The 24,659-nt window shown below is 39.5% G+C and overlaps 1 protein-coding gene across 1 annotated transcript in view; it reads right to left on the reverse strand.

Annotated features, from left to right (window-relative positions):
- The window catches only part of LOC110340193, a 379,146-nt gene that overhangs the window by 175,398 nt on the left and 179,089 nt on the right, over positions 1-24,659 (reverse strand). Inside the window, exons 9-10 of the mRNA XM_040755232.1 lie at positions 20,331-20,450; positions 18,234-18,464 (exon numbers count right to left, since the gene is read on the reverse strand). Coding sequence (XP_040611166.1) covers positions 18,234-18,464; positions 20,331-20,450 — 351 coding nt within the window. The remainder of the gene's footprint in view (positions 1-18,233; positions 18,465-20,330; positions 20,451-24,659) is intronic.

Here is a 24,659-nt window from a genome sequence, read left to right on the forward strand (position 1 = left end):
TATAGTAACCAGTAATAATGCTGGTTACTATTCGATTTATTCTTCGATTTCAATCAGCAAGGAAAGTATCAGTGAACTGGGTGACCACACTTTGAATCAGCAAGTCCTTTGGCACATACTTTGAGACTCATTATTCCATGAAGATGCAAAGGTAGGCAAAGAAGATCTGAGTATCTTCAATGAAGTCTCACTAACTACCCTAATTAGTACAACTCCAGTTTAAAACCAAACTGTGTCCTGTTTGAATAATTTCTGACTTTCCCACCATTCTCTACACAACATGACTGAGATGAAGAGGAAATTCATAGAATATAATCTCATTATGTTGCAACACCATTGCCTGACCTCAACCTCAGCCTTCTGTAACTCATTTCTTTACATGCTACTCAAATGTGCAACTATGAGCATTTCACTCTATGGACGTGAAAGAACTTTAATTGAATATTTTAATTTGGAAAAGTCCATTCTGGAATTGACAGCCCCTCCTGTTTCTTCATCCTCTTTTTTTATTTTTTATTTTAAATGGAAAACAAGAAGTTGTGTTTTCTTTTCCTTTTCTCCTTGTTAGGCAAAAGAAAGATCTTTCCCTTCATTGTCCCTGAGAGTTGAACACATTGGGGGAAAATTGGGCACAGCCCATTACTTTTACAAACCCCAGTGAGTGAGCCTCAATGCACAAAAAGATGGTGCTTCTGAACATCTGCAGTCTGATTAGATCAAAGACCAACAAATTAGCTGCAAATGGCTTTACAAGGAGCATGCAAATATATCATTTGGAAAGGAGAAAACTTTGGGCAATAATTGCTAATCAACATTTACACTTTGGGCAGCCCACACTGCACCAGAGACGTATAGCCATGATGTAAGCACCTGTACAGCACTCTGTATTTCACAAAGCTCTTGCATGAACACTATGGCACATGGTATATACATCAGGCCTCCCATGAGATTGACATCAGCCCATTTCACAAGTGAATAAAAAGAACAAGGCTTAAGGGGGAAAATCACTTGTTTCCCCATCTACTAAATTGTTTATTTAACTATCAACAGTTGTATCTAACATTGTTGTTCCTTTGGGATATTCACTTACATGCATTCATTAAATGTCAGCTGTTATAACTGAAGCACAATTTTGGTGCTAGCATAACAAACTTCCATCTTCCATTAGCGATAAGCTGGTAGACAGGCAATCAACTAATATGATTTTATCAATAGTAATAAATTATTGGCCTACCTCAATTGATAGTGAAATCATAAGACATAATGTAGTAAAATATGACAGGTTGTGTTCTGTCAAGCAAAGTTTACTTAAGGCAGAAACACTTAGCACTGAGACCTACTGTTATGTCAGGGTTTAAGGAAGACACTTACTAAATAGGAAGGAGCCCTGAGTTCAGTGACCTTGTGGGAAGAATGAGTTGGATATTCAGAAAAGGAAATGGTAACTGGAATGAATATATAAGTAGGAAACTAATATATGATAAAGTTAGAAAATGGGATAAAGACAAAACAAATTCTGTAGGCCCAAGTAAGTGATCTTGATTTTATTCTAAGTGCAATGAAGATCCTAAGGCAAAGATGTTGTCTTAGCTTTTCATTTTGTTTTGTTTTGTTTTTTAATCACATTGTTGCTGTTTTGAAACACTGTGACCAAAGCAACTTGAGGAGGAAAGGGTTTATTTGGCTTACACTTCCGTATACTGTTCATCATGAAAGGAAGCCTGGACAGGAAAGCAACCAGGGCAGGCACCTGGAGGAAGGAGCTGATGTGAAGGCCATGGAGGGATGCTGGACTGGCTTGTTCTCCATTGCTTGGTTGGCCTGCTTTCTTATAAACCTTAGGACCACCAGTCCAGGGATGGCCCCACCCACAATGAGCTGAGCCTTCCTCCATCAATTACTAACTAAGAAAATGTCTTATAGGCATGCCTATAAGCCAATCTTATGGAGGCATTTCCTTGATTGCAGTTTCCTCCTCTCTGATGACTTTAGCCCATGTCAAGTTGACATAAAACTATCAAGCCCAGCTGTGACATGATTTGCTCTGCTTTATTCATTGACCTTTATTGGTCCTAGCATTTAGTAATGTTTTTTTGGGTTTGAACTTGAGTTATCTTCTTGCTCCCTCCCTAAGCTTTGAGAGTTTCATCAATTCAAAGTCATTTGCTGCTGTTTAGTGCATGTGTGAGTCAGATGGATGGAGAAAGATAGCCAAGCCTGTCCTTTGCAATTAACAGACTTTGTGGCCTTGGAGAAATTCTTTGCCCTACTCAGTCCTTTGTGACTTCACATGATGTTCACATGAAAATTAATACCTTAAAAGAAATTGTAAAGCATTCTGTATAGATGTTGAAATATTAAAACATATTCCCTGTGAACATGAGTGAGTTCAAATATAGAAGCAAGTTCCTCCTCTTCAGAGAATTCAAAATGATTTGATTGTTGAATTGCATGAGAAGTGAACACGAACTGCTATTTTGTAACTAGGGCATTCTGAACTCTGAATACAGTGCATGTGAACAGACGCAAAGGACAAAGATAAAAATGCAGAATTCCCAGTAAAATAGAAATGTGTAAATCTACATAAAACATCACTTTAAAAGAGATAATTCCAGTTGTCCTGAAAATGAAGCACACTGGTAGGGCAGTTGCTTAGCTGTTTCAAGTCCTTGGGTTCAACCCTCTATCACCGAAGAAAGGAAAGAAGGAAGGGAGGGAGGGAGGGAGAGAGGGAGGAGAGAGAGGAACCAAGAAAAGGGCAGCTGATGGGACCCTGAAGGTCTTAAGTTTGCTGGCCAGTTTTGAAAATCCACATTGTGATAGCTGCATTTCATCGATACAGAAATACAGCAGAGAACAAAGAGGCCTGTGAGGATAATTCTTGCTTGTCGACTTGACAAATTTGGGGGTGTATCTGTAAGGGTGTTTCTAGAAATTATTGACATATGGGTCTGTAGGAAGCAGAGGAAGGAAGAAGTCCTGGGTGAATATGTGCTGCATGTGACCATTGTGAGACTATCCTTTCTGTGATCATATGAGCCGATCATGTAAACCCCTCTTACAGCTCCCCATGCATTCTATTGGTTCTGTTTCTCTAGAGAACCTTCCTGGAAAAGCAAAGTCTCCACCCTCAGAAAGCTTCTCGAAGTTAAGCAAACATTTGCTGACATGAGATAGTAGAGCAACTGCATTCACAAACAGCATCTTGTGAACAGAGATTGTCTCTTCAGAGGCAGACAGGAAGAGGTTGAAAAGAGAGGAACTTGATTTTACAAATAAAATTTAGTCTGCGGAAAAATTTTAGGAATGGGAGAGTGATTCTCCAATATAGGGGGGAAAAGAACAACAGCACTTCAATGCTGGCAACTTCTTTTGGGTCAGGCTGTGAGCCTGGCACTTCAACTGTGGAGTCATATACATCTAGTTTTCAGGCTGATTTTAATCATTTGGGAAAATCTTACCGCAGTTTATCTTATCGGTAAAGTGGGTTCAGCAACAAACTAGTTTCTCAAATTCTCTTTCACAGTGTCTCTTAGGTATGTAACGATGTGACTGGAAAAGTATGAGCAATGAGGAACTGTAACTCTCCTGTCAAACTGGAGAAGTAATAAGTCATACAGATCTGCAATGTCCCCAAAGTCTCCTGTGTCTACAGCTTGACTCTACTGGGAGATAGGATCCTTAAGAAGTAGGACCTGGCCCCCAACTGAAACCCATGTGCAGGGAGCCTGGTTCAGTCCTATGCTGGTTTTCTACCTGGCAGACTGAGGTTCATGAGCTTCCACTTGCTCAGGTCAGCTGTGTCTGTGGGTTTCCCCAACATGGTCCTGACCCCTTTCTCATCACTCCTCCCTCTCTACCACTGGACTCCAGGAGGACAGTTCAGCACTTAGCAGTGAACCCTGCTTCTGCTTCCATCAGTTACTGGATGAAGGCTCTATGATGGCATTTAAGGTAGCCATCAATCTTATTATGGGGAGGGGCATTTAGGGTGCCCTCTCCACCATTGCTTAGATTCTTAGTTGGGGTTTAAATAATTTTCATGATAGTGAATGTTAGCAAAAGCAGGAGTCCATTATGTCCGGCCCCAAAGATGCACTTCTGACTGGCATCCTTTGAACTTGAACTTGAGGTCTATTTTGGTAAGATTTAGGGGAACAGGGCTGGGCTTCCCTTCACTTAACTAGAGACAATTATGAATGACCACCCTAGAATGAGATAGGGAGCAAGTCAGGGAAGGCGATTGATGATAGAAAACACTGAGGGCTCACTGCTGTGGCTACCAAAGTTTCCACAATCCTGGGTTTCTCAGCTAAAGCTGAGAAAAGGGCCTTCAACCAACTGACATAACGGGAAACTTTCTAAAGTAGTAAAATATAGTATATGTCAGGGCCCTGGCCTGTTAATGGTAATAACTAATAATCAATAAAAGCAGCCATGCTCAGGGTCTGGATTCCCTAGGACCACTCCTTCCTGTGAGTTATTAAAATCATTTCAACTCTTACATATTAAATGTCACACAGAAAATAACCTCTTGCAAAGTGTTGGGTTCATCATATATTACGAATTAATACTTCAGGTCATTTTAATCAGTTTCTGATATATATGCCATTTTCAGAGAGCACTTGAGGGAAGAACACTGTGGCCATGACTGATAATGACAAGAATATGAACTATATTCTTTATATACATATTGAAATTTGAGCGCTACTGGGGTACTTTCCCATCTTAAGTATTTAGGAAGCTTTAAATAAAAAATAAATTTGCCTATTTCGTTGAAACTGAGCATCCCTTTTTTTCCAAGCATAAAACTTCAAACTTATTAATTTCATGACTATATTTTAAAAATGAGAGCAAGTACCAGTGAGATGAGGGCATGATGAGTGTCTTAAAATTTCCAGAAAGGGCACTAAATTTTTCACAGTATTTGTGTTTCATCCTCAGTGTAATAAAAATACGCCACTCTTTTAATAATGAATAATAGATTCTCAGTTTGATTTACATGCATGGATTAGATGTCATGTGTGAAAAGTTGCTGTTTTATTCAGATTGGATTTCCCTCCAGTGAAACAAAAATGGTGCCCATCTACCACACTATAAAAATGATACCTTGTCACACTGAGAAATAAGTATTAACTGGCTGATACAGTTTTAAAAGTCCTGTATGTCCCCAAAATAGTCTGTGAGCACAGTGAGTACAAGGAAGGGTTTCTCTGTAGCATCTAAAGTGCCTATGTATACCCTTCCATAGGGTAAAACTTTGTGTCAAAATCATGGCCACCTAAAGGATCATTCCTATCACAAAATATTGTAATAATGAAAAGCTCACATGACAAGTTATAAAAGGCTGAAATCTTTTCTTGCTTTTTTCCCACCAGGGAAAACAAAACAAAACAAAACAAACAAACAAAAATCAACTTATTGTCTCTGGTTTTCTACTTTGTTTTGTTTTTTGTATCCTTTCCATTTCTATGGGTCTAAAATTGAGGTGTGGCTATGAATTCCTGATTCCAGGTCCCTTGTAGGCTTCCAATCAAGGCATCTGCAAGGGGTACAGTCCTTTATGAAGGCTGACAAAAAGGAATCTGAATCAAAGGTGATTTGGTGGTCTGGTTGGTCTTTGTTCCTCAAGTAGGCTGCTGGACTCGGGGCCTCCATTTCCTAGGGACTGTGCTAGTAACCACTGAGCTGTCTCTTTAGCCTTTGCTCGAGTCACCTTAAAAGGCTGCCTGCTACTAGGTCTCTCCTATCTCAGGGGTGAATCCCTGGTGGGGCCACTCTTCCAGACCCATCACACTTATAGATGAAGTTCAGCCCTCAAACCTGCAGTTCCTCCACTCACACACACTGTGGTCCTTAGAGACATCTGACCTGCCCACCTCTGCAGGAATTGCCACCATGCCAAGCCAAGCACATGATCTTGGCTTTCCTGAAGACTCACATGCCCGTGGGTACCAGGACACAGGATGTAGCTTTGCAGAATGCAGGACAATGAGCACAATGTAGATAGCCTTCTGTCTCATGCCTCCCAACACAGACTATTCTGCCATCCTGTACAACCTGGACATGATGTCCCACATTGGACATACACTGCATGTGGTCTAACACTGCCCACTGGGACACTTTGCCATGTTCTCACACAATACACTGCCCTTTTATCTGGGCAGTCACAAGGAACACAGACTCCTCCTAAAGACTTGCTCTCATTTCCCTAGCCCATTATAAACCCTTGTGCTAGGTACTTGGAGGGACATAACAATTGTGTTTATTCTCCAGTCTGGAACTTAAATTTCCCATGGTAAAGTGTTACTCTAGCTAGCTTCTTCTGAGGACCTTCTCCTTCACTTCTAGGTGGCCAGCTTCTCTCCAGATTTTTGCATGGTTATCCTTTTGAGTGTGTCCTAATCTCTCTCTCTCTCTCTCTCTCTCTCTCTCTCTCTCTCTCTCTCTCTCTCTCTCTCTCTCTCTCTCTCTCTCTCTCTCCTTTCCCTTCCCTCTCCCTATTCACACCTCTACCTTCTTCTTTCTGATTTCTCCATTCTCCTCTCTTACCTGCCTCGTTGATCTCTCCCATTTTGTCTTATTTACCCCTTTAGAGATACTATCCCCAAATAGTTATGCCCTGAGGCAGCTTAGGGACCAATATTTTAACATGTGAGTTTGGGGAGAAGCATAGTTCAGTCCATAAAACCCCCTATAATCTATGTCCCACTTTTGTTGTCCTACATGCACATAGCATAACTGAAAGAAAAGCCATTTCACCGGAGATGCAAATGTCTGCCAGAATATTCAAAACTAAATAGAGAAATAAGCAAATTTAAATTTTCCTGTTAAAACATACAAGGTTATGTTAATGGAAGCTACGTAGGCCATGACCATTGTAAGAGAAGGTTTGTGACTATTTCTCCAGCAGACCCACTGCTCCTCCATTTCACTTCAGAGAAGAGCAGGCCTCCCAGGGATACCAACCAATGTATAACAAGATGCAAAAAAGCTAGGCACAAACCCTCAAATCAAGACTATACAAGGCAAGCCAGTAGAAAAAAAAGGGTCTCAAGAGTAGGGAAGAGTCAGAGATGCACTTATTCCCACTATTAGAAGTCCCACAAAAGCCCGAAGCTAAACACCCACAGAATGTATACAGAAGAGCTAGAACAGTGCCATTCAGGCTCTGTGGTTGCTGTTTCAATCTCTGTGACCTCTGTGGCCCATGTTCTCCTGGTGTTCTTGACCTCTCTGGCTCCTTCTTCCCCATCTTCTGCTGGGGTGCCCAAGCTCTGCCTAATGTTTGCATGGGTCTCTGAATTTTCTCACACAGCTGCTGAAGGAAGCCTCCAAGAGGGACTTCAAACACAACAGGAAAAGGAAGTTGTCAGTCCATTAAGAAGTAAGCTTGAATCACAGACTCTACAATGTCACTTCAATCACATTCCTTTAGCTAATTGTTAATGCGTCCTCTGAGATTAAAGAAAATACAGCTCTCACACTTCAGTGGAAAAATAGAAAAGATTTTATAATTTTATTACAAAATAGATTATTGGTAACTAATGGAATAAAATATAAAATAAAGCAAGTAATACAAACAAAATTAATCTATTTGGCTGTGTACAGTGTAATAACCTTGCACTAACTCAGAACCTCCCACTTGAATTAGTGCCAAATACCAAAGAGTTCCAAAAACTCAAGGCAATTCATATAATTAAAGCATGCTAGCTACCAAGTTTCCACATTTCTTATTTTTAAATTATCTTTTATGACTTTTAATTAAGTGTAAGTATGTGCACACAAGAATGCAGGTGCCCACAGAGGCTCTGGCCTGGAGCTAGAAATGCAAGCTGTTGTGAGCCACCTGATGTGGATGCTGGGAATTGAACTCTGGTCCTCCAGAGATGAAGTGCATGCTCTTAATGACTGAGCTATCTCTCTAGCCTCCCTGCATATTTCTTTGACTCCCCTGTTGTGCACATTGCTCTAAGCATAGGGATGGTCACTTATGTAATAGCTCTGCTTCTTATTTGCATACTGTAATGGTCTAAAGTGCACATATATAACACATGCCGCAGCCCCCACACAATAGAATTTAAAAGCGGGGCCCTCTGTAAGGTATGAGATTTAGATGAAGTAATGAGGGTGTCAGGAGAGACATAGTGGGTTTTTAAGAGGAAGGCCAACAGCTCCCATCTCCTTCTCCTTGGACAGGTAGTAAGGAAAGAGCATCTGAGCTAGAAGAAGGGTGGTCACCAAAGAAATAGATCCACTACAATAGCAATATCTCACTTCCTAGCTTCTTGTACTGAGAGAAATGAATATTTATTGTTCAAACCATCCACTCTATGGTATTTTTCACAATATCCAGAACTGAACAAGACACACAGTGTGTGAATAATTTAATCTGTCCAGGTTTAATGGCCATGACCAAGAAAAGAAAGGGCAGTGTGTATATAGCTAATAAGGTTCCAGATCAAGAATACAGGCTTGAAAAGAACTACTTTTTATTATTTGACTGATTTTTCTCAATAACGACATACTTTTTTCCTCCATAACATGGCAAACAACAGTGATCCTCACTTGAAAATAGCAAACATGTTTTAGAGGAGGTTTCGTTTGGTCTTTAAAAACATCAAAGCTGTCATTAACAGGTAAGGGACCCCTTGCAAATCTATGTATATCAGAAGTTCCCCAAAGATGCCTGAAAGACTTCAACCTCCCTTTACAGCTGCTCTTGGGCTCAACATTGGGCTGTAGTGGAATGTCACAGGTTCTCCACGCCCTGCTCTTGGTCAGAGACAAGTAAGAGTTTGGACTTGGACTTTCTCCCATAGCCACAGCCTCGCTCTATAGTCTCTCCAGCAATGCAAGTGGCATTTCATAAGATGACTTGAATATCCAAGAGAAAGACATCCAGCATAACAGAAAAAAAGGAAGTTGTCTGTTGCTCAGGGTCTATCCTTGAACCCTAAAATTTCCTTTCCACTTGAGAATGAGCTGCATTGCATTTGCTTGTGCTTCAAGGGAAAAAAATGAGCACATGAGGTCATCTCAATTTTTAAAAACCATTTTCTCAAAATATTGTTTATCTAAAAAGAGATCAAATTACTATGAAGCAATCAAACCAAAAGGTACTACTATTTTCTCATATATTACCTATTTATAGATATAAAAATAGTCTCTCTGAATTGATTTATTTTTACCTATTCCTTATGATCTGATTTTAAAAACTAATTGTATTTAATTCTTTTCACATTATCTTAGCATTTCCTTCACTTTCTGTTTTTTTAAGAAACAACCCATATTTTTGATTCCCACAAAACTTGTCTAATCCCTCTAAATAGTTTCACATTTTGTTTTGCTCTCATTTTAGAAGCAGTTTTTAATTATCTGCTATGTGTAAGGGTTCTGTGCTCTGAAGAACAAAGTATTGTAGATTCAGCATCTTCAAACCCTGACAGTCTTATTGGGAGCTAATTAACATATACAAACAGCAGCAAAACAAATGAGTTTAGAATCTGAAGGGTAAGCAGGAGTAAGTACCTCTGACCAATGCCAGGAGGCAAATTAGAACTTGGAGAATACATAAAATTCATACAGTGATAGTTCAAGTGTAATTGAAGACATGGTGGTGAGTAGTTCTATCAGATGTGGGAAAATACCAGAGAAAGGAGGCAGAAGCTATGTGACTGGGGTCATTTAGCTTACAAAATGATTAATTTACCCTAAATGGAACCAGGAGTCTACAAATGGTTTTAAACAAGAAGTGAGAAGAGTTTTAGAAAGACTATTTTGCTTCTGGGTGTTTCTAGGTGATATACAGTAATTAGATATTAGATAATCATATGTTAGATTATTAGAATATTTTACTGGAGTTAGAGAACTATACTTGAGTACCCATAGATTTAGGGCAAAGGTTCCATCTACAATATTGCCCTAAGAATCTATATGATATTGAATAATTTAACAAACTTCTCCAAAATTTAGATTCTCATGTCTGAAAAACAAATGTTAATTCTGACCCCAAATATTTCCTTCAGCTTTACATGCCATGATATCAGTGGAAGTAACAAAATTTTTCCTGTGGTCTACAAACACTTTTTAAAATTTTTTTGGTTTTATGAGGCAGGCTTTTACTGTGGCTTTGGAGGCTTTTCTGGAGCTAGCTCTTGTAGACCAGGCTAATCTCGAACTCACAGAGATCCTCCTGCCTTTACCTCCCGAGTGCTGGAATTTAAGGCGTGCACCACCAACACGGGACTGGTCTACAAACACTTTGCTGCTTTTACAACTGTGGACTACAAACACATCGCTGCTTTCACAAAAGATTCAAGAAACAAAAATATAAATTTTGCTCATAACCACTCATGTATTCTTTCAAATGGCATAATCATGGGTATGAAAAGGGAGTAAATAAACCTGGCAGTGACTCAGCAGCTCACAGAAAGTATATACGTGGGTTGTGCTTGCTTACTGGAGCTGAGGCTCTTTGGATCCACTGCAGCTCTGTTGGTAACAGGCTTCAGGGAGAGAGAGTTTCTGGTGATGACTCCAACAGTGGAGAGCACAGTGATAAGGAGAGATAATGATTGCACCAAGTCCTATCACCGAGGAAGTTTGCAGCTAGAAATTGGGTTTTAGAGTGCACATCCTGCTACAGCCTGCCTCCTGTGTTTATTCATAGAATTTACATATAGGCTGAGAAATGTCTTACAAGAGGCATTGCAAATGATTTATTTAGGACCAGAAGTGTGTTTCTACTTCATGCCCCATCTGTACACAATCAGGTTAAAAGGAAGAAGAGCCTGCTGATAAATGACCAACTAATGCCTGCTCTCTGGTTAGCCATCTGGAAACCTGTATCCTCAGTATGTTTTCCAAGACCCTGGTCCTACACACTTTTTGCCTCCACCTGGGCGTGAAAGTACCACTCGTGTGATGGCAAGCTACACTATTCTTGTTTGGGGGATCCTCAAGACTGCCATAATTTAATGATTTGTAAACAAGATGAATTTGTTTTACCTTTAGACAGCCTCACACTGACACGTGATCCACAAAACAGATGTGCTTATCAAATATAAAATGGGGTTAAGTGGCACCAAAATCAAGTGACTTTTTTTCCCTCCTTTCCTTTAGCTGGCACAGACCCTCCATCCAGACATGCTTTCATTTTCTCTGTGTTGCAGGGTAATGTGAAAAATGAAATATGTTACCCTAAATTGAAGGAAACCATGGTCTTAATGGAATCATTAGAGAAATTGTTCCAGAATGCTGCATCCTTCCAGAAATAACAACCCTGTAATGTCAGCAAATTCCGAGTCAGCACGGGTTACCTGCTGCACACAGAGGGGCCTGGTCATGTTCATTAGCTCTGCCCGAGGCTCAGCCAAACTTCAGCACATGACCTTTAAGAATTTTTAAAAATTCATTAATCAATGTTCTTTGCCTGAGTTTTGCTGGTTTTGCTTCTTTAACCTATTATTTGTATTCTTTTCTATAAGTTAGCTGATCCTCATACCCAAGGAAACTAAGAATTGCAAGCATAACAGTTCTAGCTAATAATTAACAGAAGTTTCTTCCAGTTTGGCTACCATTGCCAAAGGTCAATAATGATATTTTAAATGTCACCCAAAAAGAATTATCATGCAAGCTAAGAAAATAGTGGTCACAATTCTTAATTCAGGTTTTACTTTTTGCATTCTTAAGCGTATTTTTGACATCCTTTCTCTTTGACTTTCCAAAAAAGTCCTAAAAAGGTTGTATTTATTTAGCCACATTAATGTCTTAAAACCCAAGCAGAGAAAACAACCTAAGGTATTCTTTACCAAACTTTTGAAAGATTGCTATGGTTTTCCTATGTCTCCTTGGTGTTCTCTGGATAGTCTGTAGCATTCCATCATGGCAGCAATAAGCATGATATAGCCTTGTGCACTTCCAAATGGCTCAGTGCAGTGGCTCCCTCCATCCTGGTTTTAGGGACAGTATAGAGATGTTCGAGTCCTCACTGGAACTTTCGCTTTGAATTTCTTATTGTGTTAATTAAGATATAATTATGTACTTGTCTACATTATGTGACCTTTTAGTCTTTCTGTTGTGGTTCAAATGCTTTAAATTATCAAATATTTTACTAAAGTCTAGGAGAAAAGTCCTGTCCCCTAACATTGCATTTTGAAAGTTTACATTTCGAATGTATGTTAAGACAATGAAAGTGTCACTTGTTCTTGTGTTCTTCTGTAATCTTAAATGTGTTTTTGTTTGTTCTTTTAGCAAACTTCTAGCAAGAATATAATCATTGTATAGTGAATTATGTCTTCCAGAAGGATGTGCATTGGCGAGTCTAACATTTCTAACATACAGTACTTCAGAAAATGGCCATATTTGGAAGCAGGATCTTTCTATTTAACCAAACCTTAATGATGTCTCTAACATGGCTATGACCCAACATGGCAATGTCCTTATGAAAAAAGAGTTATTTGTATGGAGACAGAGAGACGCATACACAGGGAAGATGTGGAGAAGAACATAGTGGACATCTACAAACCGAGGAACCCTTACTCCTGCCAGAATCCATAAGAAACACACAAAAGCTTTCCTGCTTACATCTTAGCTTTTTTTTTAATTTTATTTTCCAGTTTAAATTTAGATAAGAATCAAGGTTGCTTCACAAGTCAGTTCCAGGTCCCTCTCCCATTCCCTCCCTTCCTCCCGTGCCCTCCCCTCCCCCCCCCCGTTATCCTCTCATTTCTCCAGGGAGGGTGAGGCCCTCCATGGGGGTGTCCATAGTCTGTCATTTCATATAGGGCAGGGCCTAGACCCTTTCCCAAGAGTTCTGGGTGAGAGTGCACTTCACATTGTTCTATTGGAGTCCAAAGTCCGTGTGTATACTTGGGATGGGTACTGATCTGCTGCCCAAGGCTCAATAGATTCCCTAGGCCTCTTCACTGACACCCAGATTCAGGGGGTCTTGATCAGTCCCATGCTGGCTTCCCAGGCTAATGCCTGGGATTCAAGAGTTAACCTTTGTCTGGTCAGCTGTTTCTGGGGGTTAAACCAGCCCAGTCTTAATCCCTTTGATCATCAGTCCTCCCTCTCTGTTACTGGCTTTCTTGAGTTCAGCTCATTACTTAACCAAGGGAGTCTGCCTCTTCTTCGATCAGCCACTAAATAAAGTTTCTGTTTCCCAGACTCTCTGGCCATAGGATTGTAGGCTGGCACTCCCCAGATCTATGTCTAAAATCCATATATGAGAGAGTACATGCCATGTTTCTCTTTTTGTGACTGGGTTACCTCACTCAGGCTGGTTTCTTCTAGTGTCATCCATTTGCCTGCGAATCTCATGATTCCATTATTTTTTTCTGCTGAATAGTACTCCATTGTGTAGATGTACCACATTTTCTCTATCCACTCTTCAGGTGAGGGACATCTAGGTTGCTTCCACGTTCTGGCAACCTCAGAAAAATGGGAATAAACCTACCACAAGACCCAGCAACTCCACTCTTAGGCATATATCCAAAAGATGCCCATTCATACAACAAAGAGGTCTGTTCCACTATGTTCATAGCAGCTTTATTTGTAATTGCCAGAACGTGGAAGCATCTTAGCTTTTATTCTTAAATTTGTGAACCTTTTCATGGAAGCCTTAGGAAACAAATCTCACATTCTTAGTAAGGAATGGTTCCATTTATTTGTGGCACACCTCTGGCCCAGTGCCATATTGTCTCTGTCTCTTTTCCTGCTGCTGTGATAAAATATGGACAAAAGCAACTTAAGGAAGAAACTGTTTATTCTGGCTCCAAGTTCAAGGGTGTAGTCCATGGCAGGGAGATGGAGACAGCAGGAGCTTGTAGCAGCTGGTGCATATCATCCACAACTAGGAAACAGAGTAATAAATTCATGTTGCTTCTCAGCTCTGTTTCTCAATCTATACAGTTCAGAATCTCATCCTGGGTGGGAATGATGCCACACACTATAGGTGTGTCTTCCCACCTCAGTTAAGGTAATCAAGATAGTCCCCCACAGACATGCCTAGAGGCCTATGGAATCACTATGAGGTGATTCCAGAGTTGCTCAGGTTGACAATATTCACTGTCAAGAGTACCATTTATTTCAGAATTGTAAATGTGCAGCTTAGCTGACCCCAGTCTACTGCTCTCGCTAGAATGTGTTTGTTTGAACTGATCTCACATAGTCCTGCTCAGAGTTTGTAAGTGTCATGCAATGACACTTCATGTAACATTTCCTCATTCTTTCCTTCTGGAAATTGTCAAAGAGGGGGGTGTGTGCTTTCATGTCTTCCATCTTTTTTTTAACCTGTAAATGTCTAGTCTAGGGAACTTCTTTTCACCTACTGTCTGATCATTTGCTTTTGGTTTGAAAGTTCTAATCCTCTACATACCATTTGAATTTGCATTTCAGTCACTATATTTTGATTATAGACCATATTGTAGATTATCAGAATAAACAGTTTCAAAAGAGTTTTTAAGTGAGGAAATAATTCTTGTTATTTACCTGATAATATGAATGATATATTGTTATTTGAGATAATAGCTACTAAATGGATTGTTTATTTTATTTTATCTTATTTGCGGTTTTGTCAGTTCCTTTTGGACACTGTTGGAACATCTAGAATTCATGCATAAAATTTTCTAAAATCCATATCTAATAAGTACAAAGCCTTGTCCCCTGGGTGGTTATTTGACTTTTAGTTAGCCAAATTTGGCCATCTCTCCTTTCCTCTCTCACACTACCACTGTCCAGACTGCCACTCCTCTCTCTGATTTGCAAGTTTTTTTCTTGGTTTTCATGCACAATGCTATCCCTTTTGTTTTTGAATATTTATACATTCCAAAGTCTTTTGCCCACATTTATGGAGAATCAAGGTGTTTATAGAATGAAAAACTGAAAATGAATATATGCCTTTTAACCCGATTCTAGAAGAATTGTGGACTAAGATAGCCTAAATATTTAACCTGTTCCATCATCTTGTCAGGACCAGAAGTCAAAGGGTACATACGTCATGTTTCATATTTCTTCCCAAAGATCTACATCTGTAGAGTGTTAATGGATACTGTCAACAAAGATGGCAATCTCTTTATTTGAAATGTTTCCAGGACAAATGTCAGAAGACAAGCAGGTTCTCAATGCTTCTACACAAAAATCTTCAAGCAAGCACAACGGGTCTAAGCGTAGACTCACAAATGAACTGGACCTACTATGCTAAAATAAAGTAAATGGTATTATTCATGTGATGTAAGGAGCCTGAGACTAATATTTTTTCATTGTTTGATGACTTCTACTTCACAACATAGCAAGAGCTATGTTAATATGTAAAATTATTTGGGACAGCAACAAAACACTAAATATGGGGTTTGTATCATGGATGCCTAGAGCAGTACACCATTGGGCTTATGCATGCATCTGATGCCTCCCTTAGCAGCAGCAGTTGAACTTAACCTTCAAGTGCTGACCTGCTAGCTATGATGCTGTATTGTTGTATCCTCACTAAGGGTCCATTAGTAGGATAACTTTATAGGTATGTGACATACTTCCTCCTCAGACTCGGAGTGTCTCCTGTAATTAGGCCTTATTCTTTCATTTAAATAATGTCTTCTGTATTCTTTGATTTTTCCACAGATAAATGGTCACCTCTCTCCAGTTAGCACAAGTGTGGTGCCGTATTCCCTCCTTGTGCCTTAGGGAAGATAATCTCTTTCACTCGTGAAGTAAGAAAAGAAATATGCCTCTTTGACTTGTGTCTTAAATGAAATGAAAAAGATGTCTCAAATGTCTCAATATTAGTTACAAACCCAAAGTGTGGTCTTATGTTTCTGAATTTTATTTTTATTGTTAGGAAAATATGTTGCTACTGCCGAGGGTATAGCTCAGTAGGCAGAGTATTTAGGTGGGATGAATGAAGCTCTGCCTTCAAATCCTAATATTATGTCAACCATGTATTGAGGAACATGCCTGTAATAGCAGTGCTCTGGATGGGAATGGGAGGATCAAGGTCATCACCCTCTGCAGTAGGAGTGAAGGCCAGAATGACATACATGAACCTTATTTAAAAAATAAATAAATAAAATAACAGTACAGTATGCTACTTGAAAACTTGCTATTTTTACTGTCAGTCTCCTACAAACTACAGCAGTGAGACCAGCAGGCAGAGTTGTACACTTAATGAGACAACATGACCCTACTGGGTTGAATCTGACAGAGCAAACGGGACCTCTAGCAACAGCCCCGGTGATTTCTCTTTCCTGTTAAAATCTGGTTGTTTTAGATATTTTTCTTGTTTTTATTTTTTGTCATGAATGTTATGTTCTTCTTAAGCACACTGAATGTGAAGTAACCTAATGCACACACATATATAAATATAAAAAATATAAATACATATATAAATATATATATGAGAGATTCAGAATTGTGCTATGGTTGGCTTTTAAAAGGATGGACACAATTCACTGTTATTTTGTCAGGCTGATAGCACATGTTTTCCTGGGTTATGGCAGGAGGTAATTATGCTTTGTTTTTTTCTGAAACATGCAGAAAATTCGAGATTGCTTTTTTAACCATTCAAAGAAGCATCTTTCTCTGATGGGCCTTTCTTGTCACAGACTCCCCAAAGACTCAGTGCAGCTTTGACACTGTGAGTGATCGTTGTCACCCCACTCTTTTGACACACAGTGTGTTTCCTTCTGGATCTGCAAGGTGCAACTCTTCCCATTGGCATTTTGCCCAGAGCCTCTCCTGTGTATGAGTCAGCACCCTAGCATTATAAAGAAATATCTAAGGCAATTAACTTACATAGAGGAAAGAGCATTCAGGCTTATACTTTGGGAGGTTCTAGTCCAATTCAGTGATAGTCATGACTGTCTGACAAGATGGCAGAAATGTGGAATGGAAATCAGAGTGGAAATATGGAGCATGGCTAGAATGACTTATATCACAAACAAGGAAGCAATAACAGAGGATGAGACTGAAGTCCACAGTCTCCTTTGGAGGTAGACTCTCAGTGAACTAAGGGCCCCCCACTGTGCCCCACCTCTAAAAGGTTACCATCTCAAAGTCTTAATAGTTCCACTCTGTGAATAAAGCCTTTCAAACAGCACTGCTCCCTCCACACATAGTACCATCACAGTCACTCAACAGTCCATGTGGACTAGCCTTTCGAAAGCCAACAAGAATAGTTGAGGCTCCTACATCCAGAGTTCACATTTTTACCAGGGACTTGATAGTGCATGGACACTTGAACAAATGTCAGTAATAAAAACAAATGATAGCATGCCTCAGGGTAAAACATTTAAAAACAAGATAGCTTAAAAGATACCAAAACAATATAATTGAACAGTATTGCTGTCTAGACCCCCTAAACCATCAACTCAATTCTTAGTTACTCTTGCCTTTTTGAAACAGAGAGAATGAAGAATCAAATTTGGAGCCTGAACTATGCCTGATACCTAGTGGCTTCAAGGGGGGTAATCTCTATAACCAGCTCAGAATAAAATAAAACCGTATACAAATACCCCAATGCTTCTTAACAAGGTCATTGGAATCATTTAGTGGAGGGAAAAAATTAAACTACATTGTTCTTAACTAAAGGTTGAATGGGTAAAATTTTATGGGCTTCTCTATCAAAGGGATTACAACATGATTACAACAATAGTAAAGGGAGATTGTTGAATTCCTGCTACACATTTCCAAGGCATATTTCTGCATATACCTATGGTAAGACAACATCACTGTATCCATCTTCCAAACGGCCCCATAGTAGAGGTTTAGTGGTGCTCTCCATTGAATCTTGTTAGTCAAGGTTCTGTTTCCATTAAACATTTCCCTAAAATGAATTTTTACTTCTCTGTTTCAAAGCACCCCCAGCTACTGGCTGACTGCACACATATGCATGTGCCATATACCATGTGTGTGTGTTGGCGTTGTCTGCTTAGAAACTCTGGAAACAGGAAATAAATGGCAAATGGCTAAGTGCATCTTTACCTGCAACAGGGATTGAGATTGATAGATAGATGATAGATAGATGATAGATAGATAGATAGATAGATAGATAGATAGATAGATAGCACTTATTGAGTAAGTTAGTGTGAATCATGAAAGATTGTATGACTAAGATCCTTCGGGTTGACTACTATGGGTTGATTTTGTACAGCTGCATGATAGAGAGCAAATGTGGATAGTGAAGGCAGAATCTAATTAAACACGAAGGAATTTGTGTGAACAGAAGGTCAGCTCACCACGGAAAGTCTTTCATGGAAATACAGCCCCACATCATAAAAGTTGCCACCATGATGAACTGGGTGTGTTTTGGTCTTCAGCTGCTCAGTTTGACACCACTCTGAGACACAGCTCCCCAGCTTGTTGAGCAGAGACACTCTGAGAAGGTAGGAGCCTTGGGGAGTCTTGTCCTTGAGGCCCCTGATACAGCTGATCTGTATTTGTAGACGAAGCAACTGAGTCTGCTCACCCTACATAAAAGGCAGAATTCTTGAATTACACAGGAACTCGGTAAAACCAAGCAATTAGCAACAATGGGCTTTTCAGAGGGTAAAGAAGGGAGACAATTATTTTTGCTCAACCTATAATTGTCAGGTATTAGCAATGATAACAGACAAGGGCCCACAATGTATAATTAAGAGGTCAAAAAGCAAACTCCCGATGATGGGAGGGAAAGTTTAGCTAGTGTTTAAGCACGGTATGTTAATAAGCTGTGACATCAGAAACCATTCATCTATTATAGTAAGATGGAATTAGCAGGAATCCAACACTTCTAAAAACCACACAGCATGCCCGCTAAGATACTAGGGAATGGGAAACCCCAGCAGCAAGCCTCACACATAGCATGAGAAAGGTGATAATCCTAGGCAATACTAATCACAGAAAATAATGCCACATTGATAAGTGACCTGAAAAACATGTCAGACTCACACCTCACCTGGTCCCTCATACTCTCAATATGGCAGCTTGCCCCACAGGCTTCCAGTGAGAGGCCCTCCTACAACAAGAAAGGAGGAAAAAATTAAGGACTGAGTTTTAGCCCACGACATGTAACTGAGACAGGACTGAACCTTTTATGGAACATTTGAATTTCATTGCTCTTTCACAGTTGACTGAAGCAGGCCATTTCCAAGTTCCATAATTGCCAAGAAGTATATACAAATTAATGATTTGAATGAACTATTATTTCAGATTAAGTAAACACCAAAGCAGAATTGTTGAGAATTCAAACGGCATTAAGTTTTATTTCTAGACTCCCAAGTCCCTGAATAATTCAGTCTTGAAGAATTCACTGAGATTTTGTGTCACCAATATTATAATTTTTAAGAGTGTGTTACTGCTAGGTTAATCTACAGTTAACAGGAGAGACTTCTTAAACTTGCTTAGAATTTATTGAGATAATGTCTTTTTCCATATAGATAGTATGCTTCTAGAATTAAATAAACAATAAAAGTTCAATTTCTTTTGTTTTCCCATTCAAATCATACTTAAAAACTAATCAGAATAACAATTATTTTTGGTTTAATTAGAAAATCTTAATTAACAACAAAAACTTAACCTTAATACTTTAGTTTCCAAAAATATTTAAAAAATTAACACCATCTGAATAAATAAGACAATCTTTCTAGACCTCAAGGCAGGATTACTGATGCAGGCAGACTGAGTTATTAAACACATTCTAAATTAAACGCCTCTATGAATTTTATACTGAAATATATTGTGATAGTTCTGCATGCCAAATGTGACATTTTGTGTTTTAGATTCATCTTCTGTAGTAATTTTGGAAATGTCATACAAACAAAGATTTTGTCATTTACCAATAGAATTACTATGCATGGTCGCCTAGCCATTTCTGTGCCGGTTCTTGTGGTTGTTTCAAGTCAGCAAGCCATAAAGAATCTTTATCTCTCTGAAACACAGCAATTTGGAAGATAATCGAATGGTGACTAGGGGCAGAAATGCCAGTCTGAGGAATTATACCACAATCTCTCTTGCATTTATAACCTCTGTCAAGCACATGTCAGGCAGAGGAGGAGAAGGGGAATGGAGATCTATCAAATCTCAAGCCTGTGTCATTTGCATGATGGCAGGCCTACCTCCATGTATGGCTGAGCCTGAGTCTGGTCAAATTGTTACCCTGTGGTGAAGAATACCACAGGTATTTCCATGGACAGTTTTTGGCCTGTATTTCAGCATGGAATTGACATCAAAAATATTTAGTAAGCCCTGCTTTCTCTGAAGAACCCCTGAAGAGGAAAAAATAGGCAAGGGCAGTCACACAATGATTGTCATCATCGGGCATTTTGCATCAGGAGAAGCCAGTCAAGAGTGCTCACCTTGCAGCAAGTTCCTTCTGCTGTTTGGGATTCTTTGGCTGCTTTTGGATATGAGTATAGTTCCATGATGCTGTCTTTTGTATAAGGACTTGCATCTTCAGGGCACAGATGACTTGGAGCAGCAGGTATGAAAAAGAATTAAAGCAGAAGAAAGGATGTTGAAAATGGGGCATGAAGAAAAGCCTTGCCCTTAAGAGTCACAATACAGTTTGATGTTTTCCTTAAGTATTTTCTTGGATTGAATAGGAATTAGAAGAGCCACATTGCAGGTGTTGCACTTGACTAAAACAGGGTTTTTGAAGCATAGCCCCATAGAATACATGACATACTATATAAGCTACTGAGCTCACCACAATTAAAGTGTCAGTTGTTTCAGAAATGACCAGGAAATCAAAGACTGTTGTCTTCCATTGTCTGAAATGAATGGGCCCTATGATTCCCTGTGAATGCTAGACTCCAAAGAGGCTCTATAATATATGTGCATGTATATATATATATATACATGCACATATATTTTTCAATGTTTATTTTGTTTTAATTGTGTGTGTGCACATGCATACGCATGCCTGTGATTGAAGACTCTTGGGGATCAGAAGAGGGTATCAGATCCCCTGGAGCTAGAGTTACAGGTAACTGTAAGCCACCCCATGTGGGTGCTGGGAAGCAAACTCAGGTCCTCTATAAGATCTGCAAGTCCTCTCAACCCCCACAAGGTCTTTTCAGCTCTATTTCCTATTATTCACTCTAAATAACCTCCAGATCACTGGTTTTCAACCTTACTAATGCTGCAAGCCTTTAATACATTTTCTCATGTAGTGGTGACCCCAATCATAAAATTATTTTTGCCACTACTGTAATTCTGCTACTGCTATGAATTGTAATATAAATATCTATGTTTTCTGATGGTCTTAAGCAAACCCTGTGGAAGAGACATTTTTGACCTCAGGTGGTCGCCACCCACTGGTTGAGAACAACAGCTCTAGGTGGATTATTAATGGAATGTTTAATAAATGCAAAAACTATAAAAGTATCTGCTATACCATGTTGTTTCTATAGTATACCAATGAGAATGAGCATTCTGCACATGCTCAGTATGGCTTAAGCCATCATAGATCTAACTATATTTTCTATCCATTAGTAGTTAAATGCATAGGTACAAAAACCACAGAGGAGGTCCATCCATATTTGGTAAGATTTCTTGTCATTTCATTTCTTTCTTCCCATTCTCCTTTGATCTTACAAATTGTTCATGAAAAGCATTCATTTAAAATAGATGCTTGGATGATATGACACATTTTCTACCTTTAATGTAAGGGCCAGAGAACATGATGCGTTTCTCTCCTTAAAATGCTCTCTGGGTACTTGCCATCCTATTAATATGCACTTGATTTACTCAAGGATCTTCTTCATTGTTGACTTCTGTGCTCCACAAGTCCTGGCATCATCTCCCTGCTTTCCCAAATGCATTTGAATTACAAAGGATCATATCACCCACTTCTCCTGACTTAAGCTTAATTCCATCAGCAGGGCCATCTGTGACAATGGCTGTACCCCCACCAGAGGAATAGCCTTTTGGGGTCTCACTGCTGATTCAGTTTCTGTGATACAAATTATCTCCCTTAATGCGGTTAGAGCTGCGTTGACACAGGGGTTCATTAGGACACCCATTTGCTGGCAATCCAATTTCAAATTAAATACACTTTGTTGTAAATTTTATTACTTTTAAACTACTGTATCTATTGTCTTTAATGGTCCTATTATACAGTTATGAAGGTAAACAGATTTCATTAGTAAACATCAAACATCCCATGTTAACCACAGTGAGATGGCTTCTCTGTTTCTTTGTTTGCTTGGTAAGAATTGCAAGGCATTCAGAAATATTCTAAAAATTTAAGCTGAATAATTGCATGCTACATTCACTATTATCATCTGAAAGAAAACAACAAACTAAATAAATAAAGAAGAGAAAATGTGGTCCCTGGTAACAAGCTATTTTATTTCTAATTAATGGTTTTCTAAAAATCATTTCCTGAAAGTTAAAAGGGAGTAAGTACAAGGGAGCAGGTACCCAGAGACAGTGTTGATTTGAGCTCCTGTAAAGCAGTTGTGGTCAAGGTCAGAAGCCAGGAGCAGGCATGAGAATATGTCTGCCTTGAGTCCTGTGGTTGTTTATATGACAATGGCTCCCATGACAGGGAGTGGCACTGCTGCGCAGTGTGGCCTTGTTGTTGAAGTAGACTTGACCTTGTTGGAGGAAGTGTGTCACTGGTGAGGGGCTTTGAACTTAAGAAGCTCAAACCAGGCCTGGTAGCACTTCCTCTTCCTGATGCCTCTTGATCGGGATGTAGAACTCTCATGCTCCTTCTCTAGCTCCATGTCTACCTGTGTGATGTCATGCTTCCTGCCACGATGATAACAGACTAAATCTCTGAAAGGGTAAACCAGCCCCAATTAAATGGTTTCATTTGTAAGAGTTGCTGTGATTATGCTGTCTCTTCACAGCGATAAAACCCTAACTAAGACAAATCCTAAGTAGACCATCATTCCTGTCTTGCCCTCTGATGAGCATTATTAACTTTATGATGATGAAGGCACAGCCATCCTCTTACACACAGATTTTGTGCTATGTTGTTTAGAGAAGTGACAAGGGAGGGGGGGACAAACAGCTATATGTCTTCAGTATATGTGGTAGGTTTATTTTTTTAACAAATACTTCTTGTGTGTATGTGTGTGTCTGTGTCTGTCTGTGTATGTGTGTAGATATGGGTATGTATGTGTGAGTGCACTATCTCCAGAGCCCAGGAGAGGGTATAAGATCACCTAAAGCTTGAGTTACAGGTGATTTTGAGGCACACAATGTGGTTAGTGGGGACCAAGCCTAAGCCTTCTTGGCAAGAGCAGTATTTTCTCTTTACCACTGAGACATTTTTCCAACTCTTATAAATACTTTCAAAGGTTGTTTGAGTCTGTGAATTTGTGTAATCTGCAGTCACAAAATTCTAGTTGTATATGTTCTCAGCGTGTATTATCCAAATCCTCCCACCCACCTACAGACTATATGTAACCTCTGCAAAATACAGGCTTCTATTCTTCATGACTAGAGGGTTAAATCATTCACTTTTAATGCAAAGTGAAACTGATGGTATACATATTATTTCCTAACTTCTATTTTCTGCTTTGTATATTGTATGCATATTTTTACAACTAGATTTTTTTAGTCATCTTAGTGTTTAGTTCTGTCTACCACAGTTTACTTAAATTGTCCCTTTTGTTGGTTGTTTAGGCTAATTCCTAGTTTTGCTGTTGCAAGTTAGCCTGGAATTAGGTCTCTCACATGTAAGGTCTTATGGAATACCCTGGCAATTTCCATAATACAAAGTCCCATCATTAGAAACACTGGGCATAGAAGGAATATTATTCCATTCTCTACTGGTCTTTAGTTGAGCAGAGAAATGACAGTTTAGTGATCTATAATCCTAACTGCACAACTAGTGCCTCAGACTCTACATACTCTTCACAGGGAGGTAGGCTCCACTCTGGTGGTTACTCTGTTTGCACTGCAGTCAGAGCACATGTTGAGGGAGGTGGCAGTAAAGAGGCAGCATCTATGCACCACAGTCTTCTCAGCATCACCACTATTGACATTTTTAACCAGGTAACTCTTTGTGGTGGAGCTGCACAGTGCACTACTGAGATATTTAGTGGAATCTTGTCCTCTACCCACCGAATACTCCTAGACAGCCTACCTAATGCCTGTTTCTATAATCAATATGTTAATAGATGTTGCCAAATGTTCTCTGGAGATGACATTGACCCTTGCTGAGAACCACTACTGTCCTCAGTATGATGTCACATTGAGCATTTACCATGCTCAGAGAAACTCTTTCAGACATACTCTATTTCTTACCTCAATCAACACCCAAGATACTCAATAGGGTGTTAGCATCCCTGCCTCACTGGCAGGCAACTGATACTGAAGTATGCTGACAGCCTTGTGAAAGGCACACAGGACAGGCAAACACTATGAGACTATCCCAGCTGAATGCTTACTCCTAACACATACTTGCTATGACTACAGTGTGATGAAGTGACTGTTGTGCTCACATCTTGAAGGTTCCTATACTAGCCCAAGAATTTGAATATTTTCTGAGAGATTAGTCAAACATGGCTCTCAGCTACACCAGTAAGGCTAGAATACCCACCCTCCAACATCTTGGAGATGAAGAATAGTGACCTACCCCAAGATGATATGAGGACATGGTTTCCAAATCCTGAAAATCTGGTGAATAAACCTATGGGTGTCTACCACCTGCAATCCATCCATACTTA

This window comes from Mesocricetus auratus, unplaced genomic scaffold (assembly GCF_017639785.1).
Source record: "Mesocricetus auratus isolate SY011 unplaced genomic scaffold, BCM_Maur_2.0 Super-Scaffold_100013, whole genome shotgun sequence".
Taxonomy (NCBI): Eukaryota; Metazoa; Chordata; class Mammalia; order Rodentia; family Cricetidae; genus Mesocricetus; species Mesocricetus auratus.